Raw genomic sequence first — 22,004 nt, 5'->3', positions numbered from 1 at the left:
CTATACATAAGTTATTTGAGTTGGAATTCTTGGGTTAAAGGAAAGTGTGCACTTCAAATTTTGGTATATATTTTAAACTTCTCTGCAGAAGGGTTATGACAATTTTTCATTGCAATTATCAGAGCATGACAATTCCATTTTCAAACACTGTCAACATTAGGTTTTCTCATTCTCTTTATTCTTTTTATGTGATATGCACACACACAAATGTACTTTATATATTCTTTGGATTACTATATTGACATGAAATGCCATCTCAAGTGTATGGTATGTGATATTTTATAAACAGCCTACATTTGTCTTTTCCCATTTTTATTAAGGTGTTTGTTTATTTTTCTTGAATTTTACGAGCTTCGTATATGATTAACCTCTAGTGAGTTGTTCGGAAACCCAAAGGAACATCATCAAAATACTGTTTTCTACCAACTGGGAACAATTTTGCCTCATGTAGAGAGCCCTTTGCCAGCTTGGGAATTCTGGTTCTATTTCCAAATTTCAGATGTGAAATCAAATTTTTCAGATGGGGTATTCTGGTGAATATGATTGATATTTGTGAAAGTCAGGGAAGAAATCTTCAATATTTTACAATTATGTTTAATTTTTGCATGGATAACATTTGGGTCACCCAAATCAGGCTTAGGTAATATAAGTAAGTCTCTTGCATTGAAGAATAGAGTCAATCCATGATGTCCTACTGAAAGTAAATGTGAATAAAATCAAAAATATGAATGAACTAGTTTTCTTTCTTTTTCCTTCCTTCCTTTATTTATTTATTGTTTTGGCTATTTATTTATTCATCAGCTCCTGGGGGCTTTCCCCTGGTGGGATTGATCCATACCTAATTAGGGTTCTGGCAGCCATGCAGATCCATGAGGAGGATCTGGCCTTCCTGAGCTCCATTGGGAGTCTGCTGATGGGTGCATACAGTCCTGGGCCCTGCCTTAGTTCTGGAAGTGTCTGCCAGTGGACTGAGATAGTCCTGGGATGAGCCTCAAATCTGGTGAGGGTCTTCTGGCCTCAGGCCTACCCTAGGTAAGGACACCCATGCGGTTGCAATAGGCTGATCTGGACAGAGCCTGAGCTCCAGAAGAGGTCATCCAGTGGCGGGATGTTCCTAGGCTTACCCTGAGCATGAGCTCAGGAGAGTTTGGCCAGGCAGATCAGATCTAGGCATAAGCTCCTGCAGTGGTTGGCTGGTGGGGGAATGGACCTGTGGCCATTCTGTGCCCAGGCTTCCACTGCAGGTCATCCTCACAGATCTGGGGTGATCCTGAGCTCCCAAAGATGTCTGGCAATGAGTGGAGGAAGTCCTGGGCTGAGCCTAAGAACCACCGATGTCAGGTGGTGGCAGGTAGAACCAGGGCTTTCCCTGGGGCCTGGCTCCTGGGCAGAGCTTGAGGTCCAGGTGAGGTGTGCAGGTGGTGGGATGGAACCACTCCTACACTTGCCAAGGTTCCCGTGCAGGTTGGAGAGGCCATCCTGAGCCAAGCCTAAGCTCCACCTGCTATCTGGCAGTGGAGAAATGAACTCAGGCCTACTACTGGACTCCCACAGGTGTACTAGGATAATGTGGGCTGAGCTCAAGCTCCAGCAGGAGTCAGCAAATGAGCAGAGGCAGTCCTGGCCCGGGCCTGAGTCTGGTGTGCATCTGACCATAGATAGAGGTGGTATTGGGCTGAGTCTAAGCTCCAGCAGGGATCACACACTGGTGGGATGGCACTGTGTCTATCCATGTGTAGGCTCCCAAGTAGGTGGACTAGGCTGATCAGAGAAGAACCAGAGTCCAGAATGTGTCTGCCTGTGGGGTGAGGCTGTAGAACTTGTGGACTGAGCTCTACCAGGGGCCTACTTGTGGCAGTTGATCCCAGGCCTAGCTTGGACCAGGCTCCCACACCTGTCAGCACTGCTGATCTGGGTGGGGTTGAACTTGGGTGACTGATTGTCAGTGGGTAGAGTCATTCATGAGCAGAGCCTGAGCTTTGGTGCCAGTCTCATGATGACTGAATCGACTTGGGCTACCCTGGGCTCTGGCTTTGTCTCCTGCCAGGACACTGAGTTAGATCTGGTTAGAGCTGGAGCTCTGGTGGGATTCTGCAGGTTGCAGGGTGGAACTGGGCCTCCCCTTGCACAGGATCCTGCGCAGGTCAACAAGGCCAATCTTGGGCATGTTTGAGCTCTGCCTGTGGGCAGAGACGGTCCTGTGTCTGGCCTTAGGGCTGCTTGGGCCCTGCTTGTGGCATTGGTCCAAGGCCTAACTTGGGGCAGGCTTGCTTGCCTGTCAGAGGGAGATCTGTACTGGGGCTGAACTTTGGTGACTGTCTGACAGTGGACAGTCATTTCTGGGAGGAGCCTGAGCTCAGGTACCAGTCTGAAGGTGACTTGATAGACTTGGGCTACCCTACGCTCTGCCTCTGTCTCCTACCATGTTGTCGAGTTGGATCTGGGCAGAGCTGGAGCTCTGGTGGTGGTCTGCAGCTGTCAGGATGGAGCTCAGCCTCCCCTTGCCTGGGCCCTTGTGCAGGTCAGCAAGGAAAATATGGGCTATTTATGAGCAGCAGGGGACTGCATGAGGGTGGTGGTGGTCCTGGGCCAAGCCTGAGCTCCAGCAGGGCTCAGACAGTAGAGGAATGGAACATTCCTAACCTTTCCCTGGCTCTGCTGCAGATGCTCCAGCTAGACCTGGGCTGGGAATGAGCTCTGGAGAGTGTCTTGCCTGTGGGCAGAGTCGGTCCTGGGCCAAGCCTGAGCAGAGGTGGAGGTCTGGTGGTGGCCATATGTTCCCAGTGTTACCCTGTGCCAGGGCTCCTGTGCACATCTGCAAGGGTTAACTGGTTGGATGCTGAGATACAGCAGGGTGTCAGCTGTTGGCAGGAGGGAACAGGATCTACCCTGTCAGGACTTCTCAGTGGATCAGCAAGGTGGATTGGGGCACAGATGAGCTCTGGCAGAGGTGGGTCTTTGGGCAGAGACTGTCTTGTTTCTGGCCTGAGCTCTGCTCACAGCCTGCTTGTGGCAGTTGGGTCCAGGCCTACCTTGGGCCAGGTTCCTGCACCTGTCAGCAAGGCTGATCTGGGTGGCTGCCAAAATGACTTTTGGTAAGGTAGGCCTTTGGGCAGAGACTGCTAGTCTCATGGTTACTGGATTGCCTTGGTCTACCCTGGGCTAGGACTTCATCTCCTGCCATATCATGGAGTTGTATTTGGGTAGAGCTGGATGTCTGGTGGGGTTTTGCATGTGGCGAGAAGACATTGGGCCTATCTTTGCCTCTGCCTTCAAGTAGGTCAGCGGGGCCAATCTTGGCCGAATTTGAGCTCCACTTGTTGATCGGAAGTGGTCCTGTGTCTGGCCTGAGCTCTTCTTGGGGCCTGCGTATTTCAGCTGGTACCAGGTCTACCTTGGACTAGGCTCCCGTGCCTGTCAGTGAGGCTGATCTTGGTTGGGGCTGAAGTTCTGCAGCTGTCTGTCAGTGGGCAGAGTAGGTCCTGGGCAGAGCCTGAATTCCAATGCAAGCCTCTTGATGACTGGAAGGACAGGCCAACCCTGGACTCGGCTTTTGTTCTGACAGGTCTTTGAGTTGGATCTGGGCAGAGCTGGAGCTCTGGTGGGGTTCTGCAGGTGGTGGGTTGCAACAGGGCCTCCCCTTGCCTGGGCTCCTGTGCAGGGTAGTGAGGCTGATCTGGGACTTGTATATGCTCTGGCAGGATTCTGCCTGTGGCAGAGTCAGTCCCGTGCCGAGTCTGAGCTCTGGTGGTGGTGTGGCGTTGGACATATGCTCCCAGGGCTACCCTATTCCTGGGCTCCTGTGCCCATCTACAAGGCCAATCTGGTGGGTGCCTGAGATACAGCAGGGGTCTGCTGGTGGTGGGATGGACCAGGGCCTATTCTGGGCTTCAGCTACCACTCAGGTCGTCAAGGCTGAAATGGGCCAGGCTTGGTCACCAGCGAGTGTTTGTTGGTGGGCAGTCTGTCCTGGTCCAAACCTGAGCTCTGGAGGTAGCTGCTGGAGGGTGGAGGCAGTCCTGAGCAGAACCTGAACTTTGGTGCCAGTCTCAAGATGAGTGGATGGACTAGGGCTACCCTGGGCCCTGTCTCCTGCACAGGTCCTCATGGTGACTCTGGACTGGATCTGAGCTCCTGCAGTGGTCTGCTGGTGGGTGGAGGCAGTCATGGCCCGAGGCTCAGCTCTGGGGAGGGTCAGCCAGTGTTAGGATGGACCTGGACCTACCCTTTCCTGGGCTCCATGCAGGTTTGTGAGGCTGATCTGGGCAGAGCCTGAGTTCCAACAGGTGTCTGCCAGTGTGGGGACGTGGTCCTGGGCCAGACTTAAGCTCGGTGCAGGTCTCCCAGTTGAGGGATGGACACTGGCTTACCCTGTGTCTGGCCTCCTGCCCAGGTCAGCGGGGGCAGATCTTGACTGTACATGAGCTCTGGTTGGTGTCTGCAGGTGAGTAGAAGCATTCTGGGCTGGGCCTGAGCATCCCACTGCAGCTCCAGTGCATCTGGGAAGGGCCTGAGCTCCGGTGAGTATCTCTGGACCTTTATTTTATTCATTTGTTCATAGAAGGTACTGAGAGTCAAACCCAGTGCCTCACACGTGGGAGACAAAGGTTCTATCACTGAGTCACAACCTCAGCCCTATTTGCTTCTTGTTGACCTTTAATCATACCATCTTTTTGTTCTATATCACTTTTTTCATGCATGAATTTGAATTTTAATAAATAACTATTATTTGATATCACCAGTAATGCTTCCCAAGCTGGCCCCAAATCAGACCTTGATCCTCAGCAGGATTACATCCCACACATCCACATCGCCTCTGGCATAGGTGCGAAAGAGACATAACTAAGACATGGTCCATGACTCTCAAGTTTTGGGAAAAATTGCTTTGAAGAGGTAAAGGGTAAGGCTACACTTGACAGAGATCTGCAGAATTCAGAGCAGGTATGTTTTTGAATAAGATTTATGTATTGATAGTTTGTTTATTTCCTTTTTGCTGATGTAAATTTATCTGTAATTTTTTTCATTTTTCTTTTTGGAACAGGGATCAAACCCATGGCTTTGGGAATGAGAGGCAAGCTCTTTGCGGTTTTGCCATTGATCGCTTCCCAGGCCATTCATTCATTGTCAGCGTGGGAATTTGGGGCTGATTCTATGAATGAATGTACTATGAATATTAAAAAGAGACTGACCAATGGCATTAGTATGTGTCCAACCCAATTAGCATAACTTTGGACCAATAGCATTGGTACTTTTTTCAAGTCCTAATTAGCATAAGTTTGGACCAATAGCATTGGTACTTCCTTCAAGTCCTAATTAGCATAAGTTTGGACCAATAGCATTGGACCAAGTGCTATATAAACCTCTTGGAGGTTGCTCTGGGAAGAGAAGCTGTGAGGCCGTCCAGACTGCTGCCCTTTCGCCTCGCCGGAGCCTCGCCTCGCCTCGCCTCGTCTCGTCTCGTCTCGCCGGAGCCGGAGCCGGAGCCTCGCCGGAGCCGGAGCCTCGTCTCGCCTCGCCTCACCGGAGCCTCGCCTCACCGGAGCCTCGCCTCGCCGGAGCCTCGCCTCGCCGGAGCCGGAGCCTCGTTTCGCCTTGCCGGGGCCTCGCCGGAGCCTCGCTTCGCCTCGCCGGTGCCTCGCCGGTGCCTCGCCGGAGCCTCGCCGGAGCCTCGCCTCGTCTCGCCGGAGCCTCGCCTCGCCGGAGCCGGAGCCGGAGCCTCGCCTCGCCTCGCCGGGGCCTCGTCGGAGCCTCGCCTCGCCGGAGCCGGAGCCGGAGCCTCGCCTCGCCTCGCCTCGCCGGAGCCGGAGCCGGAGCCTCGCCTCGCCTCGCCGGGGCCTCGCCGGAGCCGGAGCCTTGCCGGGGCCTCGCCGGAGCCGGAGCCTCGCCGGGGCCTCGTCGGAGCCTCGCTTCGCCTCGCCGGGGCCTCGCCGGAGCCTCGCTTCGCCTCGCCGGGGCCTCGTCGGAGCCTCGCCTCGCCTCGCCTCGCCGGGGCCTCGTCGGAGCCTCGCCTCGCCGGAGCCGGAGCCGGAGCCTCGCCTCGCCTCGCCGGAGCCGGAGCCTCGCCTCGCCGGAGCCGGAGCCTCGTCTCGCCGGAGCCGGAGCCTCGTCTCGCCGGAGCCGGGGCCTCGCCTCGCCGGGGCCTCGCCTCGCCTCGCCGGGGCCTCGCCGGAGCCGGAGCCTTGCCGGGGCCTCGCCGGAGCCGGAGCCTCGCCGGGGCCTCGTCGGAGCCTCGCTTCGCCTTGCCGGGGCCTCGCCGGAGCCTCGCCTCGCCTCGCCGGGGCCTCGTCGGAGCCTCGCCTCGCCTCGCCGGGGCCTCGTCGGAGCCTCGCCTCGCCTCGCCTCGCCGGGGCCTCGTCGGAGCCTCGCCTCGCCTCGCCGGAGCCGGAGCCGGAGCCTCGCCTCGCCGGAGCCGGAGCCGGAGCCTCGCCTCGCCTCGCCTCGCCGGAGCCGGAGCCTCGCCGGAGCCGGAGCCGGAGCCTCGTCTCGCCGGAGCCGGAGCCTCGCCTCGCCGGGGCCTCGCCTCGCCTCGCCGGGGCCTCGCCTCGCCGGAGCCTCCCCAGAGCCTCCCCGGAGCCTCGCCTCACCGGAGTCCCGAGGAAGTTCCAGCCTGTTTTGTTTCCCGGAGATGGTTCTTCGACTTCGTAGAGGCTGCCGAAAGAAGAAATGGTTGAGGATCTGCTGGGGTCTGCTGCAGCCCTGGATGGAATGGCCCGCCATCAAGAGCTAGGACTCCTCTCTGCTGCAGAGGCCTCCCTGCCCCTCGCGGGCAGCACCTACCTGCCAGCAGAAGCCATGGAGCTTCGTCTTCGAACTCCGGTTTCAAAGGTATTGTTATATTTTAGATAATTAGTCTAATATTGAAATTTGTTAATTTTAATTTCTAATAGTGAAAATTATGAGATTTATAAAGAATAGAAAATTACTTCCCACAGTTCTGGAGGTAAGAAGCTAGAAAAAGTCTGTCCCAATAGTTGAGTCATTATTTGGCAGAAAAGTGGGAGAGAGTGTATACCCACTCTTTAAAGCCCTTTTTTCTTTCCATTCATTTGATGTTGATTTGAGTGTTATTAAAATGTTTAAAGGAACCGAGGAAATGTTTCATTTTATTAATTTTCACTTATTGGTTGTTTTAGTTATAAAATCCGTTTTAAAATTTTTTTTTTTTAGTTGTTAATGGACTGTTTATTTTGTTTATATGCGGTACTGAGAATTAAACCCGGTTCCTCACACATACTAGGCAAGTGCTCTACCACTGAGCCACAAAAAACTCATTTTGATATAGTCCCTATTTATATAATTATACTTTACCTTTTTAGAGTTGCATTCTTAGGATGTACATGGTGGTGGGATTCACTGTGTTGTTTCCATGTATATACATGGGAAAGCTGTGTCAGAGTCTTTCCACTGTCTTTCCTTTGCTTATGTCCTTTCCTTTCCCTCCATTCCCCATCGTCTAATGTACTGTACTTCTGTTCCTATCACTGCTCCTGTTGTGAGTTAGCTTCCACATATCAGAAAAAAACCTTTGTCCATTGTTTTTTGTAAACTGGTTTATCTTCATTAGCATGATTGTCTCCAGGTGAATCAATTTATGGGCAGATACTATAGTCATGTATTTTTCTGCAAAGTGGTATGTTTAATCAACTTTTTAAAAAATGTGTTCCACTTTGACATATCATACATAAATATAGTATGATTTCTCATGTTTCTGGTTGTGCGGGATGTAGCATCATACTAGTCATGTATTTGTGTATGTACTTTGGATGATGATTCATTCTACTATCCATTCTACCCACCCAATATACTCCTTCCCCTCTCTTTACTCCTCTATGCAATCTAAAGCAACTGTATACTTTCCTACTCCCCCACCTTCTCATACACTGATTAGCATAAGCATATCAGGGAAAACTGTCAACCTTTTGTTTTTTGGGATGGGCTTATCATTTAGCATGATAAGCTGCATGCATTTACCAGCAAATGTCATAATTTCATTCTTTAAGGCTGAGTTGTATTCCATCATATATATGTGTGTAAAATTGTTTTTTTGTGTGTGTATATATATACACACACACACAGAAACACACACACATGTATATCTATACTCATACACACCACATTTTCTTTATTCATTTATCTGTTGAAAGGCACCTAAGTTAGTTCCATAGTTTAGCTGTTATGAGTTGAGCTGCTGTAAACATAAGGTGGCTGTGTCATTGTAATATGTTGATTTTAAGTCGTTTGTGTATAAAATGAGGAAAGGGATAGCTGTGTCAGATATTGGTTCCATTCCATGTTTTCTGAGGTACCTCCATGCTACTTTCCATAATAGTTGCACCAATTTGCAGTCCCAGAAGCAATGTGTGCATGCACCCTTTTCCCCACATTGTCGCCAACATTTATTGTTACTTGATGATTGCATTCTGGATAATCATGTTTGTGACTGGGGTGAGATGAAATCTTTGAGTAGTTTTGATTTGCTTTCCTCTGATGGCTAAACGTTGAACATTTTTTTCATGTATTTGTTGCTTCTTCTGTGAAGTGTCTGTTCAGTTCCTTAGCCCATTTATTGATTTGGTTATTTGTTTTTTTGGTGTTAAGTTTTGTGAGTTCTGCATATATCCTAGGGATTAATGCTCTGAGGTGCATGTGGGGAAGATTTTCTCCCATTCTGTAGGCTCTCTTTTCACATTATTGATTGTGTCCTTTGCTGAGAATATACTTTTTAGTTTGAATCTATCCTGTTTATTAATTCTTGAATTTACTTCTTGGAATGTAGGAGTCTCCTTAAGGAGGTCTTAGGCTGTCATAATCAAGATGTGAGCCTACTTTTTCTTCTATTAGGCACAGGTTCTCTGTTCTAGTGCCTAAGTTTTGATCCATTTTCAATTGACTTTTGTAAAGAGTGAGAGAGGGCTTTACTTTCTTTTTGTTTTATGTGGCTTTACAATTTTCCCTGCACCACTTGTTGAATAGACTTTTTAAATTTAATGTATGTTTTTGGTTCCTTTGTCTAGTATGATATAATGGTATTTTTTGTGTTTGTCTCTGTGTCTTCTATTCTGTACCGTTCATTGTTCTCTGTTGTTTTGGTGCCAATGCAATGCTGTTTTTGTTACCGTGGCTCTGTAGTACAGTTTAAGCTATACTATTATGATGTGTCTTACTTCACTCTTCTTGCTAAGTATTGCTTTGGCTATTCTGAATCTCTTATTTTTCCACATGAATTTCATGGTTGCTTTTTCTAGTTCTGTGAAGAATTGTCTTTGGGATTTTAATATGAATTCCATTAAAATTTATGCCCAAGCACAAATTAGTTAAAACTGTGAAAAAGAATCCCTGCTCACCATGGACATGACAGCTGTCTGGTCACTGGTATCTGTTGAGCCAGGTACTATCTCCTGCACACTGGGTGGTGGCTAAGCTGAGGTTACTTGTTGCATTTCGGTGTTAATGGTATCTTACAGTTGAGTCTACTCTGCATGTTGGTGCTGAGGTCTAGATTCAGGCACACTTTTGCCACCACACAACCTGGGATACTTTTCTGGGTTTTTTAAACTTTTAATTGTGTCTGAAAATTTCTTTGGGTCCTTTAACCACTTTGCTTGATAATTTTGTTCCTTCCACTCATTCATTTAACAAAAATTCACTGGGAACGTAGCACATTTTATCACCCAGTTCAGGGGTCTCACATTCCTAGGAGGGAGGCAGACCACAGAAGGACACACTAGGTTCTTTGCAAGGCCCTTTGGTGGTGAGAGCATGTTGGGATACCTGTTTATCAAAGCCATGGTCCAAGAGGGGAATTGATCTTTCAGGAGAAAAACACAAAATGTGGCTGGCAGCAAAAAGAAATTGAGGTACTGAATCCAGGTAAACTGCACACGTGGATTGAAAGCTTGGCCAGCAGACAGGATCAGAGCTGTGTGCTCTCTGACCACAGTATTGAGGGCCACACGGAGGAGGGCCAGGCCTTGTGACCACTAGGTTGAGGGCCTGGCTGGAGGCTGCCCGGCTCACCCTCCACTCTCCTGCAGTGGCAGGGCCTCCCTTTCCCAGTGGGGATACTCAGATGGTCTCCACAGGTGAAAAGGGCAGTAGTCAGAGGTAGAGCCACTGTATTCTGCAGCTCCACCATTAGGGGATGGGCTCTGTAGAAGTAGCAAGGTTTTTTGAAGAGACGGATTAACCTGAGCCTGTAAGCTGAGGAAAGTTTCGGGTGCTGTCAGTCTCCCTGACTGGTCAAGCCATTGATGGTAGAAACCTGTTGTAGAGTGTCCACTGGCCTCCTCCATCTGCTAAACAGCGTCCTTTTGGAAAAGAGGACACAGCTGCAAGGGAATGCTGCTTGTTCTGGTATACATGAGGTTGTCGGAGGGCTGGGGCAAATGTAGCTCCCTTATTCTTGCTGTCTCCTGGAGGATCCAGAGGGGAGTTTCACTTTAAGAAATGGAAACCTTTTTTTTCTTTAATTGATTTTATTTTTTAAATACATGATAGCAGAATGCATTATAATTCATATTACACATAGCACAATTCTTCATATCTTTTTATATAGAGTATGTTCACGCCATTTCATGTCTTTTATAAATGTACTTTCTTCATTAAAACTCTTATTACACATATATACCTCAGTTTTTCATAACTCTGGTTGTATATAAAGTAGTCTGACACCCAGTTCGTGTCTTCATACTTGTGCTTTGGATAATCATGTCCATCACATTCCACCATTCTTGCTAATTCCCTGCCTCCGCCCTTTTACTCCAAACCTTCTTCACTATATAGAATTTATCTATTTTTTCCCATGCTCCCCCTCCCTATCCCAGCCAGTATGAGTCAGCCTCCTTATATCAGAGAAAACATTCGGCATTTGTTTTTTGGGGGGATTGGCTAACTTCACTTAGCATTATCTTCTCTAATGCTATCCATTTACCTGCAAATGCTGTAATTTTTTCTCTGAGTAAAATTCCTTTTTGTATGTATGCCACAATTTTTTATCCATTCATCTCCTGAAGGGCATCTAGGTTGGCTCCACAGTTTAGCTATTGTGAATTGTGCTAGTATCAACATTAATGTGACTGTGGTCTATAGTATGCTGTTTATAAGTCCTTTGGGTATAGTATGAGGAGAGGGATAGCTGGGTCAAATGGTGGTTCTATTCCCAGATTTCCAAGGAATCTCCATACTGCTTTCCATATTGGCTGCACCAATTTGCAGTCCCACCAGCAAGTATGTGTGCCTTTTCCCCCACATTCTCGCCAACACTTTTTATTGTTTGTCTTCATAATAGCTGCCATTGTGACTAGAGTGAGATGATATTTAGAGTAGTTTTGCTTTGCATTTCTCTGATTGCTAGAGATGATGAGCAATGAGCATGTTTTCATATATTTGTTGATTGATTATATATCCTCTTCTGAGAAGTGTCTGTTCAGGTCCTTGGCCCAATTGTTGATTGGGTTATTTGTTTTTTTGTGCTTAGCTTTTTGAGTTCTTTGTATGCCCTAGATATTTGTGCTCTATCTGATGTGTGAGGGGTAAAAATTTTCTCCCAGGATGTAGAAAACTTTTTAGTTTGATTCCACCCTATTTATTGATTCTTGATTTAATTCTTGTGTTATAGAAGTCTTATCAAGGAAGTTGGGGCCTAATCCCATATGATGAAGATTAGGGCCTAGTTTTTCTTCTATTAGATGCAGAGTCTTTGATCTAACTCTTAGGTCCTTGATCCATTAAGAGACCCAGAATAGCTAAAGGAATAGTTAGTAAGAAGAGCGAAGCAAGTGGCATCACTATACCAGACCTAAACTATAGAGAAATAGTAACAAAAACAGGACAGTATTTGCACCACAACAGACTTGTAGACCAATGGTACAGAACAGAGGACACAGAGATTAATCAAAAAAAAATTATAATTATCTTATTAGACAAAGATGCCAAAAACATAGACTGGAGATAGGATAGCATCTTCAACAAATGGTTCTGGGAAAACTGGAAATCCATATGTAACAAAATAAAATTATACCCCTATCTCTCACAAGAAATGGAAATCTGCAGGGAGGAACACAGACACGCAAGAGACTCTACAGAGCAGAGGCCACTGGTAAAGACAGGAAGTGGAATACTTCTTGAAGCTGCAAGAAGTGACATGAACAGGAGTGTGTCTTCCTGCAGCTATGTGTGCCAAGATGTGAAAGGGCCATTCCCTCCAGGTCACCTTCATTCCTGGGAAGTGGGAAGATGTATGCCCAGAGAGGTGTGCAGGCTGGAGTTGGGATGTGGAAGCACAGAGAGGAAGTGTCTGGAAATCAGTGCAGACAGTGCGTCGTCGGGAGCTAAAGACCCAATTGGACCTGTGACAACTCAGGCGTTAGACTTCAATTGTAATAACGGAGGCATCTACTTTATAATAAATTCTTTTTGAAAATTGGCTTATAAATGACATTTTGACAAATTCTTTCTCTTTATCCAGGAAGACAAATAAGAAAGTCATGTGCTCATTATGCCTGGAGCTGGAATATAACAACAAATAAGGCAGAGGATCCAGCCTCATGAAAGAGCTCTGTAGGGAAAACAGGCCATGCACAGGCACAGGCCTGCTGCAAGGAGGCACTGTGGAGGCTAAGCTATAAGAGCAAAGAGGAGGGCGTGCATGACTGCTTCAGAGTCTCTAGAAAGTTGATAATTGTGTTAGTCCACTTTCATTCACTGTAACAAATATGTGAGCTAATCAGCTTATGAAGAGAAAGGGTTTTTTTGGGTCCACAGTTCTAGAGATGCCAGTCTACAATGGTTTGGTGCTGTGGCTTTGGGCCTGTGGCGGAGTGGCCCATCATGGTGGGAGGGTGTGTCAGAGCAGAACTACTCCTGTCATCAGCCAGGAAGTCAAAGGGGAGGAGGGAACAGCTAGGGTCCCACACTCCTCCTCAAGGACACACCTCAGGGGCCTCAGGCCTACCACTAGGCCCACCTCTCAAAGGTTCCTCTTCATCCCAATTATACCACCCTGTGGACAAAGCCTCAGTAAATGGGCTTTGGAAGATCTGTCAATACCCAAACTATAGCAAGGAAAGACGCTTAAAGGATCCATGAAATGGAGAAGCATGGCTGTTCCTCACTCCCCAGTTAAGAATCCAGTGACTCTGGTCTCTCCACCCATGCTGACCCAAGGATTCATGCTGATTCAAGCTGGCAATGAAGCCACCTGTGGTTCATGGCTATCTGTTCTGCACAGTATAGAGAAACTGGAGGAATTTGCTCGAGGCCTGAAAATGAGGTAGATATCCATCCAGTCTACTATGAGGGCTCAGTCACATGCACCCAGCTCAACTTCAAAGGGAGCTGCCAGGAAGAGATGGCAGGCCTTGAAAGCACCCAACCAGCTGTCCACTTTGATCCTGTCCAGCATCCCTCAATATCTATCTATCCACTCTCCCATCTCCACATGTACACACTCACAGACATACACATGACTTCAAAGAGAATAGTACACCTACAGCATATTTTATAATTATACCTACAAATATTATACTAGTGTCTTGTCCATTATATAACAAAGTTTCTGTTTGCCAATTGGATGATGAATGAGATCATTTTCTGTTGAACTTGGTTTTGGTGAAGACTCAGTTTCTGTTACAAGTGAATATACCTGGAACAGTGAAAAAGCATGAAGGTGTTCAGTACTTATATTGGTGAGTACATCTTTAGATTTACGGGTGGTTGATATGCAGATCACATCAGAATTGATTCGGTTGTTTTGGAAAAGTTAAACAGCTTGTGGGGGGGCAGTGTTGCTTTAGAGTTCTATCAAGTGAGCCTAGGTTTAACCCATGTACTTCTTCATTTGAAGCAAGAATTATATTTGGAGCATGTGCCTTTAGTAATTCATTTTGCTTGGTCTTTATAGTGTGTTGGATGATGTACTCCCCAATTCATGTTCACCTTGAACTTTAGAATGTGAGGTTCATGGTCTTTGCAGATGTAGTTTATTTAGGATTATTAAGGGTGTACCCAAATTCAAAGATTAGTAACTTTCTAAATAAAGAAGAGGACCAGGTCAAGACAGAGGAGGCCCTGGGTTTAACAGCACCAGCTGAGGACAACTAGCCAAAGAAGAGACAGGAGAGATGAAGAGTACACCTATGATCATAGTCTCTAAGGATCAGAAGGTTGGCAGCCACCAGGCATCCATGTGTGAATAACCGGGAGAGATAGAACCATGTGGTAGCCAGTCTTTCCCAGGAGAAAAGAAAAATTATCTGTCTTTTTTGATCTATTGCTAATTTTAAAAATAATTTTATGCTATACATGAAAGTATACAGCCACATAACAGAATAGATGAAAAATGAAGGGGAAGAAAAAGCCCCCATTGTCCCACATCCTAACACATGGTGCAGTTCCTCCTCCTTCCAGACTTTCTCCTCATCTCTAAGTTCTGCATGGTGATTTTCTCTTCACTTGATCTGTTTGAATATTCTAATTTGTTGAGATGCAGAGGGAGGTGTATCTAATATCAAGAGGAATGGAACCACAGGGCCTCCTCTTCCAGGCTTGCTTGCCCACGTTGGTTTCACACTGCACCAGAAACTTAGCCACGTTTGTTGATAGGATTTCTGGTAATTGCTTCCATAACTCTAAATGACATGTTCATGACAATTTATTTTTTTTATTGTTTTTTTATTAGTTGTTCAAGACAATGCAATGATCTTAACATATCATACATTTGATTCAAATGGGGTATGAATTCTCATTTTTCCACGTGTACAGATTCCAGGATCACATTGGTTATACAGCCACGTATATACATATAGCAATACTAGTGCCTGTTGTATTCTGCTGCCCTCCCTATCCCCCGACAATTTATTTTTATTATGAATTATTTAAAAAAACATTAGAAGTATGGTATAACAACCACCCAGCTCCACAGAATGCCAAAATTCTGTACCTGGATTTAGTTTTAAAGAAAAAAGTTTGCAGAATCCATGTGAGCCCTGCCCTCCACTCACAGACCCTGACCCCAGTGACCTTACTGTGTTTATCTTTCCCACGAACACTCCTGTTTCAGCTGTTCCCAGTCCTGCAGAATCCCTTCACATTCTTAAAGATTATAAGGACCCACAAACTATTTCCTGGAGTGGATAATAATTATCAATATTTGCAGTGAAACAAAGATGGGAAATTTTAGAAATATTTATTAATTTGTTTTAAGTTACTTTAAACTCATTGCACATTAGAATAGATATTTTATGAAAAATCGATGTATTTTCCAGAGTAAATGAAGAAGGATTTCTTTTTTTAGTTTTTTTAATGTCTGGCTTTCTGCAAGACAGCTGGCCTCATAGGTCAGCAATGATACCCAAGTGCTGTGACGTTCAGCTCCATGGCATTTGGAAAACAGTCCCACGCTCATAGTAGAAGGAGAGTGGAAGAAAGATGCCTTAGTCTCATGATGTTTTCATCATTGTTGTCTTTAGAGTAAAATTTCTATATCATAATGCCTGACTGGCATTATGATATAGCTATGATATAGCTATGGAATGGCTGCCCACAGGGCCTGGAGTTTGGGTGGCAAGCTGCAGCCAGATGGAGCCCATCACATTGACGTGGGCCTGAGACACCAAGACCAGGCTTAGACCAGGGTGGATGCTAACTGCACACAGCACTGCCTCCATAACTCCAGCCTCTACAATCCCAAGACCTCAACTTCCTGCTGGCCAACCAATAGTGAGAAAATACCACTGGGGTGAACTAGAATGGAAATTCAGGCTTCAGTGTGGTGACAATCACGTTAGTACTTTTCCAAACTCTGATTATCATGAGTCTGAACCAATATCATTGATCCAAGTGCTAGATAATCCCCTAGACTAGCTCACTTGGACTAAAAACCTGCTGTTGGATTCCTTCTTGCCATTGCAAGAGTTCTGTTTCTATTTTTCATACTTAAATAAATTCTACTGCTTTCACACATATCTTCTGGGACATTCTTTGGATTTGTGTGAGAACAACCTGGAAATAAGTTGGTAGTGAATTGCTAGAGTCTGTTGCAATACTGGAGACCTCCCCAGGCAGGGAGCTCTAGCACAAAACTGAAACACACTGCTCAGTGGCAGTGGAGAAAATGGCCTGGCCTGTTCTGACCCTCAGAGCTGACAAGGGCAGGCATCCCCTGCTGTGATTCACAGTAAACACTGAAATAGGCTTTCTTGGCTAAAGAGGCCTGCAGTGTACACAGACTCATCCTACCAACAGAAGTGGTAGAGTTTCATCTCAAACTGATCTTATGACTGTGCTAGAAAGGAGGCCATGTCCCCCTGTGATGCAAATGCAGTGACTGTAGTCCTGTTCTGGAGGTGATTCTGAATTCCAGCTTGATTCCTCCCAACACAGCCTTCACAGAGCAAGATGCTTTTCTATATGATGAATTCATTCCTGTAGATCAATGGACTTCAGCATAATAAAATACAGTGAAATAACAATAAAACGATGAAGTAAATGACTACACATGCTGTCCATAAATTGCAGTTACACCACCAGGTTGGTGGTTCAGGTGATGTTCAGCTTACTGGCACTAAGCACTATTCTGCTCTGATTTGGGTATCAGTGGGGAGGATCTAGGGCTTCACAAAGTGTTTTCTGTAGTAATCCCAAGGGGCTGGAGCCACCATGGTCATTTTTGCAAGGGTTTTAAGTACCCAGTGTAGAAAAGTCAACACAGCAAAAGCTAGCAGAGATCTTTAGGTCCCTGCATTCTGGTGCAGAGCTCCCTCTTGAAACTTGTCTTAAATCTCAACATCACATGCAGATAAGGTAGCCACTCATTAGAGTTGTTATCTGTACCCAAGCAACAATGATAGAAGTACACAGCTAGAGTTTAAGAAGCTGAGTTCACCAGTTCTGCTGGTGAGCAGTCTGTGAAGATGCAGATAACTGCAGTCAAGCTGGCTCATTTTAAGTGTTAGCAGCTAATCAAAGAGGGGATGCCTAGGAAACCACAGTTTTGAGGTGAAACTTAATTTACTTCTGCTGCTGCCAGGTGGGGTCTGCACAAGCTGCAAGCATCTGAACTCAGGAAGTACTTACAGCTCCTAATGGCAGGCCCTGACCACCAGTGTTGCAGTATAACCCAGCAGCTCACCTTCCATTTTTATTTTGTTTATTATGAATTCAAAGAATGAAATTCTCAAACCAGGATGAGTGAGTGTAATAGTAGGATTCATTGAGTTACAGGAACACAACTCATGCCACACAAGAGAGGAATAGACAGCTGGGTTTCTCTGCCAAGTGTGCTAGTTTAGGAATTTATAGAGTCCTTGGTTCACTGCTATTGGTCCAAACTTACGCTAACCAGGGCTTGGAAAATTAATTATGAAATTGGTTAGTCCTGAATTTCATCCACATTTAGCTTTACTTTGCTCCCTGCTTTGGGAAGCAGAAGACTGAAGTCATTGATTGCACATGCTCAGTGGGTATCTGAAGCCATGGTACTGCTATAGAGTGTGCTTTTGTGGTAGGTGTGCCACTATGCATAATCCAGGCTTCAGCAGAGTGACAGAACAGCTTGCCCTAATCTACCTCAGCACTGGCCTGCCCTGCCTCAGGACATCCTTGGCTACATAGCAGTCTCCTCAGGGCCACAGGCCACATGAGCTCTATATCGGCATCTTGACAAGAACCAGTAGGATGGCTGATTTGGCTCAGCAGCCAGGAATCCACATCATCTACAAGTGTCAGCTTTGAAGGTTGCAACCAGGAAAGTCTGAATCTTTTCAACTACCATTAAGTGGCATATCATAGCTCTCAGTGTTATAGCTCTGAATGTCTGCTATGCTCTCCAGTGCTGCAATAAGGTCTAGCAGTTTACCTCTAATGTCTTTCCAGGTTTGCCTCACACATCCAAAGAATTAAATTAATGAGATAGGGAAGGCAAGAGTAAATGGAATAGAATTTAATTGGAGTGAAAATAAAAGCAGAACTCCTATAGAGACAAAAACAGACCCAATATCATGTTATCATCTAAGTGTCCTAGGTGAGGGGTTTATATAGCATGTGAGTCAACGCTGTTGGTTCAAACTTATGCTAATCAAGGTTTGGAAAAGTACTGATGCTATTGTAACAATGCTTGAGCCTCAATTTCCATTCATGTTCACCCCACTCCCATTTTCTCACTTTTGTCAAGCAGGAGGTTGAAGTCCTGGGATCATGGAGCCTGGAGGTTCTGGCTGCAGTGCTGTATAGAGCAGGTATCCACACTGGGCCCAGCAGGGCTGCCTCAGTTCAGTGGATCTATGTTCCCTAGTTTTCCTTGGTGCTGGCTCTGCTCACCTCGGGCCCATTGCAGCATGGTGGACTCCGGGTTGTAGCTCATGCTCACTGCCCATGCTGCAGCCCTGGGGGCAGCTATTCTGCAGATCTAGGATAAGGATTGACTTTAACAGTGGCTCTCCCCTGAGAGGCAGGACAGGGAGGAGGTTGGATGGGAGCAGGAGCAAAGCACTGTGAAAACACAGAAGTCCCAGTAGGCTGCTTCCCCATGAGGGTTCACAAAGGCCCTCAGTGTCCTTGGGTCCTCAGAATGGGCCTGAAGCCTCTAAGGTCTCACACTTGGCTCCCCCTGGCACTCAAACAACCTTGCCTCTACCAGCAATTGATGCCTGTGGTCTTCCACAGCTGGGACTTTCCTGGTCCCTGACAGGATCATGCTATTTGTTGATAAGCCTCAGACAGCCAGGTGGGGCCATGTATGGCTACCGTGTTCTGTGCTGTTGCAGGAAGGCTTCGTTCTCCCTACAGCTGGCCTTGGTCACACAGGCCTCAAGGTAGCTCTACCTTGGGCTCTTTACTCCACTGCCTCCCACAGACATTGGCCCCAGTGGCCAAGGCAAAATGAGGAGCCAGAGCGGAGTCTGTGTAGCACATTGCCTTGCAGGACTCAAGCCGACTCCTTTGTCCTGCCAACATTGACCTTACCTGCTTGGAACTGTGCATGAAGGTCAGCTTCCTCTTGTATGGAATGAATCCTGGTGTGCCTCCAGAAGGCTCTTCATCATGGGGGCCTCTGGAGGGCCCACCTTCACCTGCCACCCAGGCAGCTGCCCATTACCCTGCCAACAGGAAAGCACAGCACACCAGGGAACCTACAAGGCCTTTGTTTTCCAGTGGCCTTTGACTGTGCACTGAGGAGAGTATCCAGGTGTATGCCCACCATGCAGGCCAGATTGTAAAAAGTCCAGTCTTATTTCTTGTTTTAGGGTCTCATTGGCTGGTTCTTGAACATTCAGTATGAGGCCAAACCCATGTGGTCTGGACTCATTTTAGTCCTCTCTGCCATGGACAAATATAACAGAATGTTGGGTGTGTCCACAATTTTTTAAAAAATTAATTTTTAGATAGGTTTCCATGTGTGTTTTTATACCTGGCCTACAACGTGTAATAATCCTAGAACCTGAGGAACCATCCATATAATTGTTGTGAAGATCTTCATTTGTTAGCACCTTTTTCCATTATTTATATATAAAGAAAGTGTCTATTTTCTGCATTTTTCTCAGAATGTCATAGCTGACATCTTTCTCATGTTACTCCTTGACAAGTCAGTCTATCTTGTTAATTTCGTGGCTAATAATAACCATTAATGCTCCTCTTCACTGTCTGGATTTGCATGGTTCCTATTGGAGGTGATTGGAGCTAGAAGGACCTGATGCTTCCCACTCCACTTTCCAATTGAGATCTGAGGAAGTAGGTTCAGAGTGGCTACCTGTATTCAGGTGACTTCTAGAGAGTGTCTTTTGCTGAATACACAGGGCATGGATTGGACACCAACAGCATCCTTTCAAAGGTGTAGACACTCCCTTTCCTGTTGTGAAGGGATCAGAGAGCAGGCACAGAAGGCTCCAGGCACCTGGATAACCACTCTTCATTAATGTATCAGCAGCAGGCAAGCCTCTGCCAGGTGCTGGCACTTGAGGAATACTTCCTGAGAAGCTGTCAGCCAGGCATAATGTGCCTGGGACTCTGGAGAACAGAACAGTCAAAAGTCTCCAGTACACAGTGCACATGGATCTTAGAATATTTTCAGAAGGCATGTTCCCTTCATGGATCCAGGAAGGTCATGGCCCCTTCTTCTCACCCTGCTATGTCCTCCACAGCTGGCCTGGAACCTGTAAGGATTATAGGACCCAAGGAACTCTCTTCAGACTGCCAAATTCACATGGTTTCCATCTTTATATTCTGCCTACCTCAAGTGGGACCTTCATGGGACAGATGGTAATGTCCAGTTTAACAGACTCTTCTTGTTAGAGTCACAATATATAACATGTTTAGTGATAATTGTAACATTCCTGGTTACACAGTTTTGTGAGAGTGCAGAGTTTCATTGAGTAGGCGAGACCTTGAGAGGGGAAAAGAAGATGCTTTAAAACATTAACATCTGCAACAGTTCCTCCCAACTCTGTACCTCCTCACTGGCATGTAATTAATGGCTTTGGACCACATCCAGAATCATTGGCTATGGTCTAATTTATGGGAATTGAAATACTCTATCTCCAATCAACAAAATTACATTATATTCCACAGGGCAGTATTTATGTCCCACACAGAAAAGGGAATCAGAGCCTGGTGAGAGCGCAGCTGCTTGACGTGTACATGGAGTTTCTTACCACAGTAGGTCTGAGTGGAAGAAACTGTCCTTAGAGTCAGGTTCAGGCCTGTGGGGACTGATGCTAACTCAGCCACAGGGGACATATGACAGCCTGAAGCTCTCATTACCCCAGGATGTCTAGACTACCAAGGCAGTCTTAATGGTGGCTATTTATTTTGTACTTTCTCCTGTCTTATCAAACTGTGTTGTGAGTTTGCATTTCTTTATTAATTGTGACCTTAAGAGATAATAAGGAACTTGCTGTGGCCTTTATGCTTCCTGTGTTTTTGATTCTTTCTTTTCTCTTTTTCACATTCAGAGTGACAATGTCTATATCAGTCATAGAGGGACTTAAATCATCAACAAGTATTTTCTGAACATCTACCAGACACTGATGGACATATGCAGTAACAAACGAAGTCCTTGCTCTCATTTCTGGGGAGAGAGGCCTAAGCAAGCATGCAGGTAACAGGGTAGTGTCTTCTGCATTGCTTAGTACTGTGAAGCCAGGTTAAATGTGTCTTAGTCTATTTTGTGCTGCTGTAACAACATGTAAACAGATTGAAAAATTTATAATGAAAATTAGTTGGCTCACAGTTTGGGCCTGGGAAGGCCAAGGCTAAGGGAGAGAAAGAAGGGTGGAGCCTGCACAGACCAGTCAGCTCTTAACGATTTCTCCTCCTAGAACTGTTGCCCAGAATGAGGTTTCCAGCACATGAACTTGGAAGGAAATAGTCAGACCTAGGAAGGGGTCAGAGAGGGCATTGAGAGAGGAACTCAACACTTTCTAGGGATCCCTGATATGATGATAGATGGTAACAGCAGAAACCTGAAGAAAGGTGTAGGAGGACTGTGGGTCCTGCGGATTCAGTGCTGAAGGCAGGGAGTCTGTGGAGCACAATGCAAGAGACAGGTGTCCTGGGGGACACAGTGCTAGTGGCAGAGTGTTCTGTGGGACACAGTTGTAAAGGCAGGGGTTCTGGGGATCACAGGGCTAATCAAGGGACCCTCGGACCCTGTGCAGCTCCTGAGTGAGGTTGGCCATGAAGTACTAGAGGAGCAAGGAGAGCCAGGGTGAGAGGCAGGTGAGTCAGAGACAGTCCAGTATGAGTGTGAGGCAGAGAGGGCCAGATCATGCTGTGCTCCAGAGGTCTTGTGAGGACTGTGGCGTGGTGTGGAGACAGTTCCTGGGAGGCTCTGACTAGAGAGTGACATAACAGGTTTTAAAGGAATCACTTTGTTTGTTAAATGGAGCAGATAGTGGGAGGACCAGAGTGGGTGCTGGGACAGCTGGGGCCTTTGCAGCAGTCCTAAGAGAGGCACTGTGATGGTGGGAGCAGAGGCAGAGTGATTGTAGTGACAGTGGTCTCTGGTGTGC

The 22,004-nt window shown here is 46.6% G+C and overlaps 1 protein-coding gene across 5 annotated transcripts in view; it reads left to right on the top strand.

Annotated features, from left to right (window-relative positions):
• The first annotated feature begins 6,469 nt into the window (after positions 1-6,469).
• The window catches only part of LOC144370419 (short coiled-coil protein-like), a 54,647-nt gene continuing 39,112 nt past the window's right edge, over positions 6,470-22,004 (top strand). For 4 of the 5 annotated variants that reach the window (XR_013430388.1, XR_013430387.1, XR_013430389.1 and 1 more), the window contains exon 1: positions 6,476-6,825. Coding sequence is in view for 1 of the 5 variants with exons in the window: in XM_078031149.1 (XP_077887275.1) it covers positions 6,664-6,825 (162 nt within the window). In the remaining 4 variants the exon portion in view is untranslated. Of the gene's footprint in view, positions 6,826-22,004 lie in introns of all 5 variants that reach the window. The other variant, XM_078031150.1, reaches the window with a different exon arrangement.

Source organism: Ictidomys tridecemlineatus, chromosome 14 (assembly GCF_052094955.1).
Source record: "Ictidomys tridecemlineatus isolate mIctTri1 chromosome 14, mIctTri1.hap1, whole genome shotgun sequence".
NCBI lineage: Eukaryota > Metazoa > Chordata > Mammalia > Rodentia > Sciuridae > Ictidomys > Ictidomys tridecemlineatus.
The sequence above is the reverse complement of the archived record's forward strand: the minus strand, read 5'-3'. Positions and strand labels throughout refer to the sequence as shown.